Source organism: Eleutherodactylus coqui, chromosome 5 (genome assembly GCF_035609145.1).
Source record: "Eleutherodactylus coqui strain aEleCoq1 chromosome 5, aEleCoq1.hap1, whole genome shotgun sequence".
NCBI classification, from domain to species: Eukaryota; Metazoa; Chordata; class Amphibia; order Anura; family Eleutherodactylidae; genus Eleutherodactylus; species Eleutherodactylus coqui.
The window spans coordinates 66767086-66791447 of record NC_089841.1 but is presented as its reverse complement, the minus strand read 5'-3'; the positions used below and the strand labels follow the sequence as shown (position 1 = coordinate 66791447).

The 24362-nt window shown below is 44.9% G+C and overlaps 1 protein-coding gene across 3 annotated transcripts in view; it reads left to right on the top strand.

Moving 5' to 3' along the window:
* Window positions 1–12883: 12883 nt before the first annotated feature.
* LOC136627490 (aquaporin-7-like) overlaps window positions 12884–24362 on the top strand; it is a 51995-nt gene continuing 40516 nt past the window's right edge. The window contains exons 1-2 of one of the 3 annotated variants that reach the window (XM_066602636.1): window positions 12884–12990; window positions 24102–24257. In XM_066602636.1, the coding sequence (XP_066458733.1) occupies window positions 24150–24257 (108 nt within the window). In that variant the 5' untranslated portion in view covers window positions 12884–12990; window positions 24102–24149. Of the gene's footprint in view, window positions 12991–23939; window positions 24258–24362 lie in introns of those variants that run through there. The other 2 variants (XM_066602635.1, XR_010792795.1) reach the window with 2 other exon arrangements.

Genomic DNA, 24362 nt, shown 5'->3' with positions numbered 1-24362 from the left:
CTTGCTGAATCACTACATGCTCGGCTGCACTGCTGACACACATCTCCCACGATTCGCTGCAGACTCTCCTAACTCCTCTTTCACTTCCTCTTTCTTCCCGCACTTTTTCTCCTCTCCTCCTCCTCTGCATAGAGATCCATACTAATGTTTCTTGCTCTGGACTCACCCAACAATCAGTGGAGGCATGATATATAGCCAATAGGCAACCAGCTATTGCCAGCACTAAGCTTTTAGCTTAGGAAGGGGGAAACAAGGTTTCTCCGATGTACGGCACCTTCTAAGCCTCCGGGAAGCACATAGACAGGTGTGACAGGACAAATGTAAGTGTGACTATTCTGGAGGACCATCCGGGCCACTACAACAGACCACAATAAACCACCATTCAGAAGCCGTGCATGTCTCTGCATCAGATATATATCTCACATTTTGATATGATACTTATACCACTGGACTGCAAGGCGAACTCCATATTTCCCCTTCTCACTGTTCAAGTGACGAGGCCTAGGCTTCATATAGCTTTGAAAGTTAATTCATAAATATGTTTCTCCATATTTTGGTTGATTATATATTGGCACTAATATGTTTCTCTCTCCTGCTGCTCCATAGATCTGGACTGGTTTCCCATCACGCCCCAATCAATCTTCGGTCGCTTGCTGGGATGATAGGGGGGTAAGATACATCACAACTCCACAATGCACAACCCAAATCACTTAGCATGATGACAAATATAGAAGACACACCAGGACAAAATTATTCAACTCCCACTGACATTAAGATGGTGTCATGGAATGTGGCGGGCCTTAACACACCAATTAAACGAAAAAGGATCTGACACACTTGAAACGTCTTCAACCCAATATTGTTTACCTGCAGGAGGCCCAACACAGGGACCTCATTGCGGGCCCCCTGGCTGGACTCCTGCTACACTGTAAATCACACCTCAAATTCTTGAGTAGTGGCCATCCTCTTTGGTAAAGACCTGCCATATTCCATTGAAGAGTAACTGATAGATGAGGAGGGTAGATACCCACTGCTAAAAGTTTGTATTTACAATGAACACTACACCCTCCTTAACATATATGCTCCAAACCAATCCAATGCAGACTTTTTCGCAAAGCTCACTTTCTTACTGCTCCAAAGGCAAGATTCCAACCTCATTGTAGGAGGAGACTTTAATACCACGATTCACCCAATTCTAGATAGAGTTTCACAAAATAACACACACACACACAAGCCTCTAGGGATCTCCAACAACTTATGGAAACACTATCGCTTTGCAACTCCTGGTGCACGGTTAACACTACCTCGAGAGAATACACATGCTACTCTTCAGCACCTCATAGTTTCTAAAGAATAGGCTTTTTTCCTCCTATCATTCTTCCTATTTGAAAAATTCTCGGACGCTTCTATACTCCCTATTGTAATCTCAGACCATGCCCCAATTCTTTTATCCTTCAGTGGTAGGATACCGCAAAGGAAAACAAAAATCTGGTCCTTCCCTTCATACTGAAGACTTCAGGAATTATTTAAAAACACATTGGGCCAATTGTGTTGATGATAATATTGACCACATAGATGACACCGCCTTATTCTGGGCCGCATCCAAGTCAGTAATGCGAGGACACATAATAAGCTACACTTCCTATAAGTGCAAACAGATCAGACTTCAACTACAACTCTCCCTACTGTCTGCCCAACAACAATATGCTCACTCCTCCTCCCAGCATAACAAGACATCCTACGACCAAACAAAGCAAATATTGGAATCTTTTGTCACAAAGTCAAGCACTATGACTCACAAAATCAGACCAAAATAAATTTTATCGACAAGCGAACAAACCAGGCCAACTTCTGGCCCATACAGCTAACTAACAAACAAAGCGTAAACCAATTCTAGCTCTAACCAACCCCGCACTGGGCGACAAACACTTTCAACAGACGGACATAGAAAAAATTATGTAGACCTATTTTGAAGACTCATATAGTGCACCCCCCACTAACACAAATGATATTAAAGCCCGGCAAGACACCCTTAAGCTACCCAAACTCATGTTGGAACAAACCAACCTCTTGGAATAACCATTCTCCGAAGAGGAAGTGCAAACAGTGGTGACAACCTCGCCAAACAGCAAAACCACGGGCCCTGATGGCTATAGTAATGAATACTACAAAATCCTACAAATAGAACTAATACCCACATTAACAAAATTATATAATGACGTTTACCCCACAATGTTCAAGTTGACACACTTCTCAAATCCAGAACTGTCCTTATACTTAAACCCAACAAAGACCCCATGTCGGTACCATCATACCGCCCAATTTCATTTCTGAACTGTGACTATAAATACTTAGCAAAACTCCTGATCAATCACCTCCAAAAAATACTCCTGGACATTATTCACCCATCTCAAAGAAGCTTTACTGCCCAAAGACAATTTACCAAAAATATCCGAACCATGATTGCAGCCACCATTGAGGCCAAATGCCCAAATGCTCCTGTTTAACCTAGATGCAGAAAAAGCATTCGATAAGGTATCCTGGCCCTTCCTGCATTCCACTCTATGAGGGAGATGCTTTGGCCCGAGCATTGGTAACCTCATTAATCGTATCCAATCTAACATATCCACCACCCTTAGGGCGAGCACCCACTGGCGTTTGCGTTTTCCGCGGTTCCCGCGATTTTTCCGCGCGTTTTTCGCGGCGTTTTCGCGGCTTTTCCGTTAATTTCCATTGACATTCAAGGGTGCATTAGGAGAAAAATAGGGACACATATGCCACTGACAGTTCCTATGTTAAAAACGAAAACGCAACGCAAAAAAAATGCCAGTGGACAGGAACACATGTTATCTCTATGCCTGTGCAGGAAAAACGCAAAACGCAAAACGCAGGTAAAAAAACGCCAGTGGGTGCTCGCCCTTAGGGCGCCCACCCACTGGCGATTTTTTTTTTCTTTGCGTTTTGCGTTTTTTCTGCAGAGCAATTCGAATTGAATGTACTCCTGTCCACTGGCGTTTTGCGTTGCATTGCGTTTTTTAACATAGGAACTGTCAGTTGCATATGTGTCCTTATTTTTCTCCTAATGCACCCATGAAAGTCAATGGAAATTAATGGAAAAGCCGCGAAAACGCGGCAAAAAACGCCGCGAAAACGCAGCGTTTTTCACGCACGAAAATTGCAAACGCCAGTGGGTGGGCGCCCTTACAGTAAATGGACATAAAACACAGCCTATAGATATATTCAGAGGGGCTAGACAGGGATGCTCCATTTCACCCCTACTATTTAACCTCTTACTAGATCCCCTGCTACACTATTTCCAATTGCTAACCTAACAACAAACAGCCCACCCATATAACACCAACGTCTCAGTGACAGCTTTTCAATCCTTTTGATTGTCAAAACCCAACGGCCACTCTCCCACCTCCAAAAATTAGGACCCTTATTGGGATACACCCTCAACTTGGAGAAAACAGAGGCCCTTTTAATAAGTGGCCCATCACAACAAGAATGGACCCTTCAATATCCTTTTCAGTGGCAGACAAGGTACATGTCATACCTAGGCGTGCATATACCTAAATCATACCACAAGCTATACACGGTTAACATCAAACCCTATATTACATTATCAGAACAAACCCTGTTGAAAAGGCACCAGCTCCCATTGTCCTACATAAGCAGGTGCCTCCTGATCAAAATGGTGGAATTCCCTCATATCCTATATATACTCTATGCTCTCCCAATATATCTCATCCCCAAAGATGGAAAAATAAGAAATAGTTTGATACATAAATTTATCTGGAAGGAAGGTAGAAATCAAATACCCTTTAATATTTTAAGACAACCGAAACCCAATGGTGGGATAAACCTTCCCAATGTGTGGATATACAACATAGCAGCACTGACAAGAATAATAACCGATTGGATGCAAAAAACATGTGTACTTGTAGATACACACATCGAACAAAAACTAATTCAATGGATCAGTCTTTTCAATTTTCTACATCTTCCATACCCAATGATCCCAGAAGAATGCAGGAACAATCCCTTGCTAATATCAACATGGAAGGCATGGCAAAAACTGCGGAAAGCAACCTCCATGCATTCCAATTTCTCAATATACCTCACGTTGCTGAAAATCCCGAACTTTCAATGCAACATGCCCCACAGAGAAATCCAGCAATAGCAATGAAGAGAAATAGTTAATATTAAATGTTTGCTAAATGAAAACCCCCATGAGATGTTATCTCTCCCAGATCTGCGAAACAAATACCCCCGAGCCCTCATAACCTTTTTTTCCTATCTACAAGCAAAAAGTTACATAGACAGAACCCTGGCCAACATGGCCCCACATGAATGGTCAAAACTAAACCACATATGCAAGGTCATACATCCAGAGCCTACCGACATCTACACAGTCCAATAGACTATGCCATATCCCAAACAGCACTTGTGAAATGGACCATGGATATTTAACCATCTCACATCTGTTGAAGGTCTTGAAGTACAGTTGGTGCTGCCTCCCCTCGAACCACTATGTTGAAATGAGTCTGCAACTCTATCATAGAGCGTACATAACACTCCTCAAAGAGGATTCAGAATGGGAATATACCCAGATGATAGATGTCCCCGATGTCGGGAGCTGGGGGGCAGGTCTTCTCCATTGCCTGTGGGATTGCCCTGTGATTCAGGATTTCTGGAACAGGATACACAGGTTCACCACTACGCATCTGACCTCGGCTGGCCCCCTCAATCCCGTCTGGGCAATCTTTGGTTGCATAGCCCAAGATGAACAAAGATGTACACCAGGAAGTTGAAAACGTCTACATATGGTAGCCATGGCCAGGGTCAAAATGATCCTGCAGACATGGATTGACACAAACCCATCTCCCTTTAAACTGTTATTTAGAGAAACTTACATTTCTCATGTAGATGGACTGGGTGGAGGCTTCATCAGCAAAGGAAACCTGGGTACAGAGGTTTTTGGAAAGCTGGGAAAGCTTTATTAACATATTGCCCGAGTGAGTGAGGGAGGCTATGAATGAATCCATTTGGTATAACAATACTAACATCTTGGTATATAGAAAGACCAATGCGGCTGGACCCCACGATAGTCTTGTGATTGATGTGACCCTAGAGGCGTGGGGGGAGCCCTACGTGTGCAGCCACTACACAAAGCTCCTGGGCACGATCCGAGATAGAGTAAGACTTTCTCTTACCTCTGTGATTTTATTGTATCTAACAGTGAGATAGCGTATGTTCTGACGAACGCGTGGTGGCCTTGCCGTTGGCCCATCAGCTTGTGTGTCTTTGCCAAAATGCAGAACTAACACCCGCATTTATCAGTATTTGTCAGTATTTTTTGCATGCAGTTTGCTATACATTCAGGGGAGCCCAAGATGTCGGCCACTGTGACCCACTGTGGAGATACAGGGCGATCCACTGCTTTGCCAATAGGGATCGCACTCCTATTAAGTGTGGCTCACCTATCTGTGGTTGGTGTCTTTGGTATCTGTTCACATGTGCAGATTATGTTTGTTTGCAGTCACTCCTCCCCAATCTGGGCTGGGTTGAGTGAGTGGCTTGCATTATTAGTCTGCATTGAACAAGTAGCTCCTCCAAATTATGGCCCACTGCATTCTAATAGGGTTTTTCAGTGATTGTGCCTGGCCTGCAGTCTATCAGGTGTTGCATTACTGGCTTCCTTTTCAGTGAATAATGTCCTTATTATTTTTTCTTTCCCCTCTGTGATTTTATTCCAGGATTCGTATCTTGAGGGAGAGAGTGAGTGAAGAGAGAAAAAGGATCTGCTGTGCAGTGTCCTGAAACCGTCAGCAAGTGAGTGTCAGTGGAGTGTTCTTGTCCTCCCCTGGAGTGTGTATGTCCAGGAGTGGAGTCATACAGATAGCTTGACTTTAGGCTGGTGTCATCCTGTGTTTTTCCTCCTATGCCTCCTGCATTTGTCTTTGCTGCACTGGTGTGTGAAATCCCACAATTCTGCAAATAAAGTTCCATTTGTTGACCGTTCCCAGGAGCTCTGTTCCTCAAGTTAACTGTGTGTGTGGACTCTCTTATTTTTCTCGACGGATATCCTACGGAGCAAGGAATGGTGGCGTCACCCGTGACAAAATTCTTCCCATCAACTACACCATTTATTCAGGTAACCGCTGCCCTAGCATTGCCTGGAGAGGTCTGTCAGTGCCTTGGCCAAGTGTCACACACGTCCCTCTGGGGAGGAGCTGGTAGTGCCACCGTGACATCCCTAACAACTACCCCTGCCATCTCCTCAGTGGTGTACCTTGTGTCTCGGTCACTGCAATAGAATATGCTGTGAAGCCTAAGTAGACACAGGGGGCATTTTGGTTACCTATAGGCAGCATCTCAGAGATTCTCCTGCTCTGTCCCCTATCCTTAAGCAGATTACAGAAATATGGGTCGGGTTCACCACCCAATACAATTTTATCTCATCCCCAGGTACTCTTACACCCTAGTGGTTAACCTCCAATTTGGAGCCACAGTAATCCCTGTAGACTATCCTTGCTCAGTGCTCCCATCTCACGTGTTAAGAATGTGCTGAACCAGATGGGTTTAAAGCCTTTGACTGACCCTGCCAGAGCGTGGTTGCCATATTTTCAACTAAGAGGCTTTCTGAGTTCCCTGACACCTGTGGAGAATTTGTTCAAATCACTCACTGCATTTAAATAATAATGTATGTCTACAGATTCCCCTAGACATATTATTTCTGTGCTACACCAGTTGCTGCTGACACAGAAACAGGGGACACTTGCCCAGGTTTTGCGGAAGCCTGGGAAGGGACAAGACAAGAACAATAGATCTTCCACTTTCTATAACACTTGGAGGCCTAGGATGTCCGTAGAATACTCCCAGAGTTTCAGCAAATGGATATCTTTGGGTCTGATCAAGTCATAAAAATTCTAGAACTTGATAGTAAATGGGGCAATGTTATTGCTGCATCTAAGCCCTTTCCTCACCGTCCTTCCCATCCGACTATCTTCCTACCCAGGGTTATGTTATAGTTTTTTATTTTGTTTTATAATGCATAGAACTTTATTTTATTTTTTTACATTTGCGTTGCATTTTGTATCCTTTAGTAATATGCCTTTAGTAGTTTAACCTTTTTCTGTCATTAGGTTATATCTTACCTTGTAGATGTTATCCATTTACTTCTTATGCAAATGTCTAATAACATGTTTTTGAACATAAGATGAAAGTCATCAGAAAAAAAATACAGAATGGCAGAATTGCGCTTTTTGGTCACCCACATCAACAAGAAAAAAATGTGATAAAAAGCCATATGTATTTCAAAATGGTACCAATAGAAACTGCAGGACATTCTGCAAAAAAAGAGCCCTCACAGCTATATTGATGGAAATCTAAAAAAAGTTATGGTGGTCAGAAGACATTGGCCGAAAAAAATTTTTTCAAGATAAGTTTGTTTTTTTAAAAATAGTAGAGCAAAACAAGCTATGTAAATTTGGTATCATCATAATCGTACTGACCCATAGAATAAAGTTAGCATGTAATTTATGCCGCAGTATGTATGCCGTAAAACACGATGAAGAATTGCATAAGTTTTCCATTTTACTGCACTTAGAAAGTTTTTCAGTACATTTTATGGTACATTAAATAGTACCATTAAAAAATACAACTTGTCCCACAAAACACGAGCCCTCAGACATCTATGTTGGCAAAAAAATAAAAAAGAGCTGTGATTTTTTGAAAGTGGAAAGAAAAAAAGAAAAGTGAAAAAGTTAAGAATGGCTGCGCCATTATGGGTTTAATGATAATGGTCAAAGCCTTCATTAAAGGGTTTGTGTGATTTGAAGTTAAAAATTTATAACAGCTGGGCATGAGCTAAAATTAAAAATAAAGCATACTCATCTGTCTTCGGGCCCAGAGCACAGCTGACTGGCTCCCACTGCCATGTCCCTGTTCTCCGTTGCCAGAAGTCAGTTAACCTGGTGGACAATTAGAGGCCGCAGTGTCACTACCCCAAACTCCTGGCATCATGGGACCCAGGATGTGAGTGCTGATGCCAGGAGTTCAGAAGGTGACGATGCAGCCTCTGATTGGCTGCAGCAGTCACCTGACTTCCGGCAGCAGAGGACAAGGATGGAGCAGCGGGAGTCAGTCAGCTGTGCCCTGGGGCTGAAGACAGGTGAGTATGTAGTGGCCCAGAACACCATCCTGGTCCCCTCCATAATTGTCATACATGTTTTGTCTCATGTAGATGTACTGTGCAAAGCTGTTGTGTCATTTTCTGTATGTGTGTTGCACAGCTGCAGCATCTGAAGGGTTAACTGTACTAAAACCATTGTCTGTCAGCTCTGTCTGTTGAATGTATCTGTTCTATTGTGTAATGTAGTATAAGTGAAGGTATAAATAGGAGTGTTTGAGAGCGGGAAAGCAGTTCTATCTTCAGCCTGTGAGTGCGATCTTGTTCAGGGACCCAAGAGAGTGTTAACACAGAGCCACATGGAAGCACCTTCAGCTTCCATGTAGGTGAAGATGGAAGAGGAGGAACGATATCCCATAGCGTTTGGAGTGTGGATATGAAGGAGTGAGTCCCAGCAACAGAAAGAGAGAGCAACCCCCAGTTTCTGTGCGGCCGTCCGGCATTCGGATCACCACACAGAGGTACTTTATTGAGCCACCCACGCATCTGCTGAGCAGGGTGTATATTGGCTAAGCCTACCTTGAATAATTGTTCTTGCCAGTGTGTATGTGGAGTGACCCCTGCCCCACTTCCTCCTCCGGAGTGCTCCCAATCCAGGACCGGTGACATATAGATAACGTGGATTATAGGGATGTATTTATCCTGTGTATCCTCCCTATCTCTGAGCTTTAGCGTGTTTCTACTGCTAGTGAATTGTACCTGTATTACCTGTTATTTAAGTTTATCTCAAGTAAAAGTTATACCGGGCCCTAACCGTTCCTAGGGACCCCAGGTACTATACACAAGTCTCCGTGTTTATTATTCTGCCACAAAGAATATCAGTGTGTGGGAACAGTGGCGTCATGATATCTACTACAACCCCCTCATCCCCTTTATTGGCACTCCCTGCCAAAGGAGTGTCGAAACTAGCCTGCGGTCCTGCTCTGACGTTGGCTACATGTCAATCCTCCGGGACCAGAGCCTGGTTAGTGCCACGGTGACGAGACAGCACTTATCTCTACCAGCTCTTCACGTTAGCCAGGTGCCCGGGGTTACCCCTCTGGGGTGTTGCAAGTAAGCTTCATTATTTTATTTCAACTCATGACCAACTGTTACAAATTTTTAACTGGAAAACACACAACAACTTTAATTGATAATACCCTGTTTAATAATATTGCCCAATTTTATAATGATGCCCCATTTAATTAAATGCTCTTTGTAACTACTAAAATGAAAAATCAGCTATACTCACCTGCATCGCTCCTTCTGCACCCAGCCCTTACAGTCCATGCCATTGTCTGGGTTACATGAACACTACGGCCAATCCTCAGTCTCAGCTTTGGTGAGGCCAAGGACTGCCCACAGTGGTCACATTACTTAGCCAGAAGCAAGATGGGGACCAATGGTGCAGACTGCAGAGGCTGGGTTCGGAAGGAGCGACACAGATGAGTTATTTTTATTGTAGCACAATGCCAATAGTAGTGCATTAATAATTGGGGCAATTTGGACTGTCTTGGGCTCCCCTGGTGCTTTGGGCCTGGAGCGGCTGCCCCTACTACCCCTGTTATAACTCGCCATTGATGGTCACCACCTACCATAGATTTGTCCACATATGGTTTGAAACAGGGTACAGAATAATGACAAACTCACTCTTGGGCTAAAGAACAATGACCTATTAACAATTTTAGTGAAAGGATGGAAACTTTAGTCTCAATTTGACTTGATTTATGTTTGTTTCCATCTTTTTTGGAGGACGCAGTGTGGAAGTGATGGTTGTATACGGTAAATGGCTATTTCAACCATTCCTCTATGTCTGGCAGGACACACAATACACAATAACATATTGTACTAAATACCTTGTTGTAAGTGGCTACCCTAAAGGGTTAAACTGTTGCTGTGACAGTGAGCTGCGCAAAAAATTGCATCAAAATATCATAGGCATTGAAACTTGCATCAAATTTTGCATCAAATTTTGGCATGGCTGAACTGAGCATGCTCTCTAGTGTAAAACTAATTGGCTGATGCCTGGGACATAAAAAGATTTTCTGCTGTGCCATTAGGCAAGCACAGGGACTTTGTAAGACAGGAGAGGTGCTGCTGGGAAGCTGCCACAGGAGATGGAACAGTCTATAGAGGAACTGCTGCTGTTGGAAAGAGACAATAAAGGGCAGTGGGAGCCTGGATTCCTGGAGGTGGAAAGTCCATTTGGAGAGGAACAAGAGTGCTGTGCACAGGGACGAGAGACTGTTTACTGTCAAAAGGTAGAAAGTAGCCTTGTTACAGCCACAACCAGGCTGGAGTATCAGAGCAGCTACAAGGAACACAGGGAACAGTGGTAGAGTCATGTTCCTGACTGCAGATGTGCCTGGGTTGGTAGAATTGTCAACTTTCATCCAATAGAACTGCAAGTGGGGCCAGCCACCAACAGACAAGTGAGCACACCAGAAAGGGACTAGCATATAGACACTAAACGTTATTCAACTTTTGAATGCTTATACCCAGTTTATGAGCTGGAATATTTTAAAGGTACATTGCACAAGTAAAAAGGGAACTAGCTTTCCTTAAGAGAGTGAGTGGGGTATTAAACACCAAAAGTGAAGTGTTGATCATTTATAGTCAAACGTTATTATTAGAGATGAGCGAGCGTACTCGGAAAAGCACTACTCGCTCGAGTAATTTGCTTTATCCGAGTATCGCTGTGCTCGTCCCTGAAGATTCGGGTGCCGCTGCGGCTGACAGGTGAGTCGCAGCGGGGAGCAGGGGAGAGCGGGCGGGAGAGAGGGAGAGAAAGATCTCCCCTCCGTTCCTCCCCGCTCTCCCCTGCAGCTCCCCGCTCCGTGACGGCACCCGAATCTTCAGGGACGAGCACAGCGATACTCGGATAAAGCAAATTACTCGAGCGAGTAGTGCTTTTCCGAGTACGCTCGCTCATCCCTAGTTATTATGTTACATGATTTATACTTCTGTTCAATGGGATTTATCTGTGTTACAACATTACTGATACTGTTTTCCCAGCATTGGTATTAATCCTAGGATTTAGCTAGTGATAGCGTGTTTTCCGAAAATAGGACCTGCCCAGATTATAAGACTGACCCCGGTTTTCAAAGGAGGCCTGAAATATAAGCCCCCACGAAAATAAGACCTAGCTAACATGCATTAAAAAAAATCTATACTCACCTGGTGCGCGGCGTCCCGATGCCTCCCAATGGTCTCCGGCGGCACTGCGGCAAACTGCGTCCTCCCCGTCTCACAGCTGAGCTTCTTCCTGGTGATGGGGCTTTGAATACCCTGCCTCCAGCAAACACGCGCTGTGATTGGCTAATCGAGCCCCAGCCAACCAATCACAGCCGGCGCTCAATGAGCCAATCACAGCCACTTAGTGATGTCATTCACTGAATAGCTGTGATTGGCTCATCGAGCGCTGGCTGTGATTAGCTGGCTGGGGCTCGATTAGCCAATCCCAGCGCATGCTTTGCTGGAGGCGGGGTATTCAAGACCTCGTCACCAGGAAGAAGCTCAGCTGTAAGATGGGGAGGACGCAGTTTACCGTCCATCGGGAGGCATCAGGATGCCGTGGACCAGGTAAGTATAAGCCCCCCGAAAATAAGACACTGTGCCTCTTTTGGGGCAAAAATTAATATAAGACAGTGTCTTATTTTCAGGGAAACACTGTAGTTAGTGATAAGTCATTTTAAGGTAAAAGGTAAACTTCCTAATTGCCATCGTAATTTCGTTCACTTTAATTTGTTTGTTCCTGAATAAATATTGTACATTGTAGTTCATGTGCTGCATCGTATCCTGAATCTGCGTCATGATACCACCCACCAGCAACACCATGATAGAATCTCACTGCAGGGAGTGACCTCATTGTACAGTTGTATTCTTTATGTTTTTAGTACATAGACAATAGACTGCAGAAGATGTGATGTCATCGTCACACATGTTGAAAGTGAAGAAAAAACTTTGGTATCTATTAAGGGCTAACTAAAGTGATTGATGTTGCAGCAAGCTTTCAAAACTATGTGTGGGGTTCTTCATCAGGCATATTGTTCAGTAGAGCGGAGATTGCACTGTGGCCCAACAAAGAGCAAGAGTGGACCGAAAATTGGTTTTGTAACGCCAGTTAGCCAGTTTGGGAAATTCAAGGAGGCCACAGTGGAGAATCAGTCAGTACTATTGAGAAAGGAATGCTAGGACCACAAGATATTGGATATGGGCTTGAAAAAGGAGTCGGTGCAACTTAAAAACGCGTTGCCAGTAAAGTTCACCTTCCAACATCTCATAGTTTTAGCATCCCTCTCTCTGCAGCCCCAATTGATTCTTTACTGTCGATTCTGAGTCGTACTAACTCCTTTGCTAAGCCTATATGATAGCAGCTATCATATGGGCTTGACAAAAGAGTTAGTACGGCTCGAAAACACATTGCCAGTAAAGTTCACCTTGCAATATCTCATGGTCATAGTGTTCCTCTCTCAGCAGCACCAATTTATTCTCCACTGAGGTCTCCATGGATTATTTTTTGCGAGTCCTGTCTTGTGTGTAGAATGTTGCAGCCGTGATTGTCAACTCAGCAGGTTGTTGTGCGCCCAGTGCAATGCCACCAGGCAGGTAGACTTCTTTACTTATTACATTCAACCCCACTGATTCTTTACATTGGAGTGCTGCTATTTATTTTGGTTTAGGAAATTGGCACAATATAGTGAGGTGTGACACAATGTGCCATCCAAATGCGTAGGTAAGATAATTACTATGGAGAAATCTTGACAAGCCTCATGATAAGACTTCCTTGTTATCATCCATGTTATCATCAGATCCAGGTAAGTCTCCAGGATTTTGTTCTCAGCTCTTGGAGCTTTTGCATTTTTTGTGAGTCTGAACTACTGGTCTTTAATTTGTAGAATATCCAGGCCTGACCTATATTGTTTGTAAAATGTAGGTCAAGACTTGTGGTAATAACCTCACCTTAACATTCATACGTATACAGGTATTCTTTTAAAGGGAACCTGTCATCATGAGGTCAGCAGGAATATGGGACAGGTATCATAGAATGGCAGAGTTGGAAGGGACCTCCAGGGTCATCTGATTCAACCCCCTGCTCAGTGCAGGATTCAGTAAATCATCCCAGACAGATGATTTACTGTCCACCCTTTGTTTGAAGACTTCCATTGGAGGAGAACTCAGCACCTCCCCTGGTAACCTGTTCCACTCATTGATCACCCTCACTGTCAGAAAGTGATTTCTAATATCTAATCTGTGTCTCCGGCCTTTCAGTTTCATCCCATTGCTTCTAGTCTTTCCTTGTACAAATGAGAATAGGGCTGATCCCTCTGCACTGTGACACCTCTTCAGATATTTGTAGACAGCGATTAAGTCTCCCCTCAGCCTTCTTCTTTCACATTGCTCACTCATGTTCAGTCTATGATCTATTAGTATAACCAAGTCTTTTTCACATGTGCTGCTGCTTCGCCCAATTCCTCCCATTGTGTATGTGCTTTTTTCATTTTTCTTTCTTAAGGTAGGTATATTCTGGGCATGTATGTCTCATTCTGGAGAGCTATGGGTTTTTCAGAATAAATATACTTTGAAAATTCGGTCTGAACGGACCTTGGCATCATACCAGCCTCCCCCCGCCAAAATCATCTAGAGTGACAGCTCTCTCCCTGTTTGTGTAGAGGGAGAAAGCTGTCATTTTAGGCAATTCTGGCACTCCAAGCTCCATTCGGAGTGTATTCTCAGAGTATGTTTATTCTGAAATATAGCAGAGTTTTAGAATTCGACATATATGGCTAGAATATACATATCTATCTTGAGCTAATGTTAACCGTGGTTTGGGCAGCATGAACCTAGCATAGTAACATAGAGTTTAAGGCTGAAAGAAAGACATATGTCCATCTAGTTGAGCCTATTACCCCCCAATGTTGATCCAGAGGAAAGCAAAAATCCCCATGAAGTAGAAGCCAATTTTCATCATTTTAGGGGAAAAAAATTTCATTCCTGACTCCAACCTAGCATTCTATTTATTACTTTAGTTGCCCACCTTTGAACCCACTCATGTTCTGATATGACCTTCTTTAGTCCCGCTGCCCAAAACTGTCATCAGTATTCCAGGTGTGGTCTGACATATGTCCATCTAGTTGAGCCTGTTACCCCCCAATGTTGATCCAGAGGAAAGCAAAAATCCCCATGAAGTAGAAGCCAATTTTCATCATTTTAGGGGAAAAAATCTCCTTCCTGACTCCAACCTAGCATTCTATTTATTACTTTAGTTGCCCACCTTTGAACCCACTCATGTTCTGATATGACCTTCTTTAGTACCGCTGCCCAAAACTGTCATCAATATTCCAGGTATGGTTTGACCAGTGACTTGTAAAGAGGAAGAACAATGTTCTCGTCATGTACCTCTAGACCTCTTTTGATGCACCCCATGATCTTATTTGCTTTGGCAGCAGCTGCCTGACACTGGTTGCTCCAGTTAAGCTTACAGTTAATTAAAATTCCAAAGTCCCTTTTCTATGTCAGTTTTGCCCAGTGGTTACCAATGATCTGCAACTCACCCAATGGAGTCAAACTTCAAACCCACCTCTTGCCAGCCCAGCAAGCCCCTGCAGAGTGAGAGGTCCATCCATTCTGCCGTCGGAGCAAAACTGAAAGCTGCGGCAGATCTCCAGTTGCTGTGTGTCCCACTCGTGGCCGACATCTTGAAATACAATCAGGCATTGACCCGGGGCTTTGCGATCACAGCAGCAGTGCTGGACCCCAATGCCTGCTGGAAACCAGTTATTCGGGAACACCAGCTGCTGCCATAGGTGTGTGGAGGAGAGACCGGCAGCTGTGGGTGAGTTTTTAAACATGCAGACTACCACTGCGGGATGGGGAGGGGAAGGCACTTGGACCTTGTTCCTGCTAGTGCGGTGTATCAACCATCTCTATGGCTCCTCACTGGACTATAGATGGTCTAGACACTTCTTTGAGGGTGGTAAGGGCTATATACGGGTTGGTATTGAATCATCCAACATAGTACCCTACTGAACTTAGGTCCATTTTTTGGGATAAGAATAGTTCCACATCTAATATTAAACTTCTATCTTCACTGAACTATCATGTGTTCTTGCTCTGGCAGAAAAAGGAGATTCAAGTACTCCCTGATGTCCTCATACTCCCCTTTGTTACCTATAGTCCCTAATGGAGCATTTTCACCCAACCTAGACTCCAACCACTTTGCCTGGTGGACACTTTGAAAATTGACTTTGCTCCATTATTAACACCTTCTCAGTTTGTTGGGTAAATATGATATGCCAGCTCAGCATCAGCTTGAGTTCATCCAAATTTTTAGCTTTATAAGGTCAGTTACTGTGACATCCACTTAGCTTTCATTCACCACACTTGAATGATTATGTATTTGGTCACCTCTCCAACCGGGTTTTGTATTCTTGCATAAAGCAACCTCAATCTGGGATGAAGCTTCCCTATAAGTTAGATGGGAACAAGAATTAAATATTAACCTTTCAATCCCTAGATGGCACCATTGCTGCATTTTTATTTCTAAAGGGAGTCACCAAGTTACGCTGGTAGAGACGTCAATTAAAATACTCCATAAAATCTGTCTGGTTCCAGCTTGGATTCATAGGTTCTCCCCTGTGACACTGTTTTCTTTATTTAGAGGTTGTTGAGACAATGGGACCACACTTTATATTTGGTGGACTTGTCTCATGATCAGATCATTGTGGGGACACGTCCCTAGCCTAGTGTCAAGAGTGCTGCATAAGACTGTCCCACTTTCCCCCTCAATGCTTTACTGGCAGACAGACCACCATGGTTTAACAGCCAAGACATAAATTAGCACAGATTATTTGCATGGCAGCTAAAATACATGTTGCCTCCCAGTGGCTTTTCCCAACACTTTCGATATGAGGTGATAACACGGGTCTCCAGCATAATGGTCTATGAAAAACTATCCACAATGAGAGAGGACAAATGGAGTTGTTTCTGAAAACCTGGACATCCTGGTCCACATACCTTGATGTCCCAGGACTCCCTTATCTGCTCCGCATGTAATCCCTAATATCGGTCTATTATTTATTCATCTGGCCACCTGATTCTTTAGACATGATGCTTCTCCTTGAAATGTACCTGTTTGTGGTCACCCTATCCTTAGGCCTCTCTCACACAGGCAGTTGCAGAAACGCAGTGTTTCACAACTCTGCGTTTACTGCGGTTTCATGCATTTTTGACAAAGTTTTGGCTGCGTTTTCAGTACAGCTGAAGAAATCAATACTCACCTAGCTGGAGCTGTCCGGGGCCCTGACGCTGCTCTCCGGAGCTCCTGGTGCTTATCATCGCCGACAGAGGATCTTTTGCTAGTGATGGGGTTTGAAAGCCCCGCCTCCAGCAAGAGATTGCTCTGATTGGCTGAACCCGCTAGTGTCAGCAGGCTCAGCCAATCACAGCCAGTGCTGGATACATCAATTACAGCCATTCATTGGCACTTCTGAACCAATCAGAGCAATCTCTCGCTGGGAGGCAGGGATTTCAAACCCAGCAATAGATGCTTTGTCAGCTTGACAAGTGCCTGGCAGCCTGCCCGGAGAACAGCAGCGGGGACCCCGATGGCGCCAACTAGGTGAGTTTTCTTTTTTTTAGGTAGTGAAGCTAGAGCTTGCATTTAGCGCTGCCAAAAACGTGGTACCAAGTTGTGCCACATTTTCAGCAGCGCTGAAACTGCTGCCCATGCATTTCAATGAACGATGCAGGGCTGAAAACGGCCAAAGATAGAACATGCATTGCTGTCAAAGCGCAGCGTTGAAGATGCTGCATTTTTAGGCTTGTGTGAGTAGCCCCATTGAAATGAATAGGAGCGTTGTACAGCATTCAGTGCTGCGATGAAAAGGCAATGCTAAATGCTGTAAAAAAATGTCTGTGTGGGGGAGGCCTTACTCTTTTGTCTTTACTATGTTTTTTTTTGTTTGTTTTCTATTACCCAGTTTTATTGAAAATATATTCAGATCGCCAAGCGCAGAGCTTCATTTGTTTTTGTTTTTTCAGCCATTATGTATAATTTGATATCCTAATAAAAGTTTTTTAAACTAAAGCCTCGAGAGCCCATTTGGTATCCAGGAACTCTTTCTCAGTAATCGCATAGTTCTTTTTGTTTTTATTTAGTTACTCAAATTTAACACCAGATTCTCTTCATTATTGAGCTGGAATACAACTGTTCCCAGTCCAGTGCTGGGGGCATCTGTTTGCACTATAAACTCTAAAGTCTTGGGTCATCAATACTGGCTGCGAAGACAGGGCAGTTTTCAGGGTCTGAAAAATCAGTTCATTGAAGGCCCATTTACACGGCCCCGTGATCGCTCAAACGACAGTTTGAGTGACAGCTTTGAACGATCATTTTGCATGAGCTATTACATAGCTACTCAGCTACATAAGTACCAATTAGGTGTGTAAATGAAGCATTCCCTGAACACAGTTAATAGCCCCAGGCTATTATCTGCGCTCAGATCCTTTGTTCTCGAGGGGAAACAATGCCATCAGCACTCCCCGTGGAGAACTTCTGATAAAAGTGAAGGACGATTTTTAGGTTAGCTTGAATTTAACGATCAGCTAACAGTGCCCGAAAACGGACGATGGGCGCACATGTACATGCACCGATTATCGCTAAAACAATCGCCGTTTAGCGATTTTTTTAGCGATCATTGGCTGGTGTAAATGGCCTTTAAGTCAGTTTATCTCCCCCTTTATTTAGCTCAGTCAAAGGGACCGCTATGTCTGAAACATTGGAAATAAACGGTCTGTAATAACCGGTAATCCTCCAAAAGGTTCTTACTTGTTTCTTGGTAGAAGAATGGGGCCATTTTTGGATTGCTTACATTTTCTCATTTTGAGGCTTTACAAGGCCTCACCCAATGAGGTAACCAAAGTATGTGGCCACTTCCAATCCAATGTGACATTCCTTTGGATTGGCTATCAGACAGGCAGCCCAGAAATTATCAACAACTGCCTGTTTGTGAGTTAGGTGTGTCATCCATTCCAAGCTAAACATGTCTATATTATCCAAATAAGCAGAAGCATAAGGTTGGTGGACGCCTGCCAGCCCTCCACAACCTTACGTTATATGGCATTAAGGAGTAATAACTGGCAGAATTCCTTCATCATTCTCAACATGCAAAAGGGTCCCCTAATCGGGTTGAGAAGTATTAATGCATCCCAGCAGTCTTTCCATGGACTCCTGGGGTCTTGGTCTTCCATGGGCCAGAGGGAAACTGCTAAGTGGGTCCCAACAGAGATCCACTAGCTGATTAGCTGTTTTATGGTCTGACCCACCTTTTCATCACTTGTGGTAGTGCCCTGAGGTATAAATTGAGGGCCACTCTTTGCAGAATTTTGGGTGCCATCAAAGTTTCTGGTTGTAGCATTTTTTGGCCAGATGGATGAGGTTGTACATTTGTGACCATGGTGGTCTGTCTGACCAGTATGTCCACTGGTGAACCCACTGGGCTCTAACAGTTACTGTCACCCTTAGCCATGACCTCAGTTTTCATAGCCCTGAGCTGCAGATCAAAATACGCTTTTTGCGCCTCTCCTGTCAGCAAAGGAGCAATCAGGCTGGCTCAGCGTGTAGCAAGAAAGGTCTTGACATCTGTGCCTGGTTATTTTGGCTCACGCGTATAGCTTACAGTTCCCTGATTGGCTGTGCCACGGGTTGCACCACGGCTAGTTCAGCCACACGCTGCATAACCTCCTGCAAAACTTGGCAGCCGTTATTCGTAGCCTCTATAAACGAGACCAACTGGGTCGACGACAACATCTCACCTCTTGCAGAGCTACATTTGTAGTGTGATAAGTGGCATTTGCTTTTTGCTGCTCATGGATTGTAGCCTGCTGGTCAGTATGTGTATCTCATTGCACTGCTATAGCATTTACTAATGCCTTCACCATGTCTTCCATGTTGCCGCTTATAGTGCATGTGCCCACAGGCTCTACCATACATGTGAGGTAATTAGCTGGGGATTCTCTGGAATTATGGCCAACAGGGCACACCTTCAATTTAAGCAGCTTGGACTCGGATCTTCAAACTTAGGGTGAAGTCACACGAACGTATATCGGCTCGGTTTTTACGCCGAGCCGATATATGTTGTCCTCGTGTGCAGGGGGGGGGGGGAGGATGGAAGATCCAGGAGCAGGAACTGAGCTCACGGCCCCTCTCCGCCTTCTCTCCAACCCTCTGCACTATTTGTAATGAGAGGAGGCGGGGCGGGGACGGGGCTAAGTTTCGCGAATTAGCCCCGTCCCACCTCTCCCCATTGCAAATAGTGCAGAGGGGCGGAGAGGAGGCAGAGAGGGGGGCGGGAGCTCAGTTCCTGCACTTGGCTCTTCCATCGTCCCCCCTTCACCCTTAGAGTAACATTTATTTTTCTTTCACTTCAAACAGTAGTGCCAAAAATAAAATCTGCCTATCCGGCTCTAACTTTATAAAACATAGTCATAACCATTGACTGGTGTGCTGCCCCTCCCAGCCAAAAGCATAACTAAACAAATCCAGTATAATGTTCCTTATGGCCCATTTACACGTTACAGTTGTCGCTCAAAGTTCTCTCAAACTAACGAAAGTGTGCAATAATCGTTACGTCTAAACGAGAAGCCATCATCCAGTTTTCATTCACTTTTTGTTTGTTGCTCAGTTTCAGCCTGCATAAAAATCATCGCTGGTTCGCTCATTTCTCATTACGGCAAAACGCTCCCTTCTCGGTGTTTCACATACGGGAAGTGAGCGATTCTCAGCTATGATCTGCCTAAACATTCTGCATGAACATGGACAACTTGCGGTGACGTCACCCACTCGGTTCAAACGAGAATCGGACCATGAAAAAGGGGCATTACTCTCACAGGTTAGCAGTAGAGATGAGCGAGTATACTCGCTAAGGGCAATTGCTCAAGCGAGCATTGCCCTTAGCGAGTACCTGCCCGCTCGAGACAAAAGGTTCAGATGCTGGTGCGGGGGAGCGGTGAGTAGCGGCAGTTAGCAGGGGGGAGCGGGAGGGGAGAGAGGGAGAGAGAGATTTCCCCTCTGTTCCTCCCCGCTCTCCTCCGCAGCTCCCTGCCCGCCGCCGGCACCCGAACCTTCAGTCTACCTTCAGGTACTCGCTAAAGGCAATGCTCGCTCGAGCAATTGCCCTTAGCGAGTATACTCGCTCATCACTAGTTAGCAGCTCTCACAGTTGTGGATGTCTTCAGAGCAGAGAGAGAGAAACTGCACATTTCCTTTGCCCTTGTTTTCATATTCCCTCGAGCTGCCATTAATTACCCAGCAGGTGAGCTCGTTTCTTGCTGTCTCACAGAATGATACTATACCCATACCTCCCATCCACTGCAAATCAATGTTTGCCCTATTGCACAGGCCTGTAGAGCAATGATTGGGAATTGAAAACCAAGCCAGAATCCATACTTTGTATATTTACACAGGATAAATATGCTTCTGTGAGTGAACCTTGCTCAGTGACTGGTGAAACCCCATAAGTGGCACATCGCCAGGGCAGGCCATGGCAGGGGATGGCTTCCCACAGACCTAGAGTGGGTGGTACAGCAGGATAGGAAAAGTAAACAGCCACTTTGGCCTAACTGGACTCTGGATGAACCTCTGTAGTACTGTGTGATCCCGAGTCCCAGTCAAGGACCACTCAGAATAACTGTTGTGCAATTAAAGTGAATTGTTCAACTGCAATGGTCTGTATAATTACTATAGTCTCAGTGTGTCACTATCCTGAACCCCAGGTGTCATTGTCTTGTACCCCATATATCAGTGTATCAATGTCCTATGCTTCTGTCATTGTCCTGTCACCCTACGTGTCAGTGTATCATTGTTTTGTCACGGGTGGTGCACAACATAGTTTCAGAGCACAATACAGCAGAAGGAGTTACAAAAACAGGTAATCTTTATTTAAGAGCACCAAAATGTAGGTGAATAACAGTATAGGGCAGTGGCAGTCGCTACAGTGCCCTGGAGCATTAGGGGGCCCAAAGGCCCTTCAATCACATAAGAAGACACCAGTATTATAAACAGCACATGGTAGGCAGGGGGCCCTGTTACAGATTTTGCATCAGGGCCCAAGAGCTCCTAGTTACGCCTCTGGTATAGGGATAAATAAGCAATTAAACTTTTATGATATAGTTAGTTAACACTAGCTATAGCTAACTAACCCTAGGAATAAGACTACTAATATGAAATAATAGCAAGACAGTAAGAATGATGAAAACACAATTGAGTAGCAATCAGTCCTGATTAGAGATGAGCGAGCGTACTCGTTTCGAGTACTTACGCACCCGAGTACCGCCATTTTCGAGTACTTCAGTACTCGGGTGAAAAGATTCGGGCGGCGCCGGGGGGCGGGGAGAGGCGTGGCAGTGCGGGGGGTAGCAGCGGGGAACAGGGGGGAGCCCTCTCTCTCTCCCTCTCCCCCCCACTCCCCACTGCTACCCCCCGTGCCGCCACGGCGCCCCCCGAATTTTTTCGCCCGAGTACGGAAGTACTCGGAAATCGCGGTATTCGGGCGGAAAAGGGGCGTGGCCGAGCACGTTCGCTCATCTCTAGTCCTGATGTAAGGAAAAAAATATATAACTTATCACATATTTCCATTTGGTAGGATTAACACTCGATTAAGATCAATATGGCATATAGACCATCCCGTCTATGAACCCTGGAAAAATGTCTCTATACTAGAAGCTCACGTTCCTACATGCTTATCTCAGTCCATACGTGCAAGCTACACACTTTTATTCTTCACTAAGTCCATTAGTATAACTACCAAAATTAGTTTATATGACACCCAATTATCCAATAGGCTTGTGGATTTACTACTCTAATCTCTGGTGGTGTACACATCTAATTTTAAGCTTGAGGTCGACCACACTTACAGTATGTTGCCGTCCAGATGAGTTCCCCAGCTATTCTCCGGCTGCCAGTACAGAAGAAGCAGGACATCGTCTATCCTCTCTGCGGACCATTGCACCTTCACATCACAGTGCCCACTCAATGCAGATCCTGCTACTTCTCACTCTCCCAGATAGTGTGTTCCCTGTACTCTTGGTACAGCAGCTACTGTGCAGTCTATTGCACCTTCTGATTGTCTCTCGGGCAGCACGTCTAGCTGACAGCAACAATCCCTGTGCTCTGCCTGTGGCACAGCAGAAATTCCTTTTATGTCTCCAATCATCCAGCACCTTCTGGGTATGCTCAGTTCTACTATGCTGCAATTTGGCACACATTTTAGTGCACGTGGTAATTTGGTGCAATTTTTAGCACAACTCATAGTCCATCACCACAACAACCATTTAACCCTTCAGGGAAGCCCCTTACAGTTCTGTCCCCTAGGAGTTGTTGTCTTGCATTCCGAGTGTCAGGGTTTCGTGTTTTGTCACCTCAAGTGTCAGTGTACCACTGTTTTATCACCTCAAGTATTAAAGTAGCATTGTTCTCTACCCCAAGTGTCAGTGTGTGTCTAGCCTATACCCCAAGTGTCAGTGTATCATCCCATATCCCAAGTATCAGTATATCGTTACCCTGTACCCAAGTGTCAGTGTATTATTATCTCATACCACAATATCAGTGTGTCATTGTCCTGCACCCCAAGTGTATGCGTGTCATTGTGCTGTACCCGAAGTATCAGTATGTCATTGTCCTGTGCCCCAAGTGTCTGTGCGTCATTATCCCATACCCCTGGTGTCAGTGTGTTATTGCCGTGTTCCCAAGTGTCAATGTGTCCTTGTCCTGCGCCCCAAGTATCATTGTATCATTGTCCTGCACCCCGTATCAGTGCGCAATTGTCCTGCACCCCAAGTATCAGTGTGCCATTGTCCTGTACCCCGTATCAGTGCGCAATTGTCCTGCGCCCCAAGTATCAGTGTGCCATTGTCTTGCACCCCGTGTCAGTGGGTCATTGTCCTGCACCCCAAGTATCAGTGTGCCATTGTCCTGCTCCCCAAGTATCAGTGTGTCATTGTCTTGCACCCCGTGTCAGTGGGTCATTGTCCTGCACCCCAAGTGTCAGTGGGCCATTGTCCTGCACCCCGTGTCAGTGGGTCATTGCCGTGTTCCCAAGTGTCAATGTGTCATTGTCCTGCGCCCCAAGTATTATTGTGTCATTGTCCTGTACCCTGTATCAGTGGGTCATTGTCCTGCACCCCAAGTGTCAGTATGTCATTGTTCCGCGCCGGAAGTATCAGTGTGCCATTGTCCTGCGCCCCAAGTATCAGTGTGCCATTGTCCTGCACCCCAAGTATCAGTGTGCCATTGTCCCGTGCCCCAAGTATCAGTGTGTCATTGTCCTGCACCCCATATCAGTGTGTCATTGTCCTGCACCCTAAGTGTCAGTATGTCATTGTCCCGCAGCCCGTGTCGGTGTGTCATTGTCCTGCACCCCGTGTCAGTGGGTCATTGTCCTGCGCCCAAAGTGTCAGTGTGTCATTGTCCTGCACCCCATGTCAGTGGGGCATTGTCTTGTACCCCAAGAATCAGTGTGTTGTTGTTCTGTACACTAAGTGTCACTGATTTTAGGCGCCAAGAATTATCCCGGCATTATGTCTACACCACTTTGGAGAGGGTTTTCCCAGTGAACCCATTTCCTATGAAGCCTGGTAACGCTGGTCACATGGCACCTGGTTGGTGTAGACCGGTGAATCTATATTTACCCTTGTGTTGGATCCAGGAGGGACTTCTGTCACCGCAGTGTGTCATTCTAAATTGTTTCCAAGTTGTGCAGCTCTGTATCTGTGAATAGAAGGAGCGTTGAACCTTGGAGCTATCAGGAGTGGAGGGTGGAGTGTTCCAGCCTGATCAACGTATTGATAGCACTAATAATTTTCCTTCCAGTAACTTTTTAAGCAGCGCTGGGTCTTCTCTCAGTCATGTGTGTTTAACCCATACTGCAAGCAGGTATCAAAGTATAACATCACCTCAGCCTGAGCAGCGACTGCCGTCACCATGAGGACTGGGAGATTCATAGCCAACAAGATCCGCTCTGCTATATCTATCCGCAACCTATGGGTACGAGAGGCCATGGCGGAGCTGCTGTCCACCTTTGTGATGATGGTAAGAAATAGGAAAAGAGGGGTTAATAATACTATTAAGTAACTTTTACAGTCAATCACTGTCTCAGAGAAAGGCACAGCACTGCTTCACCTATTATGTAATGTT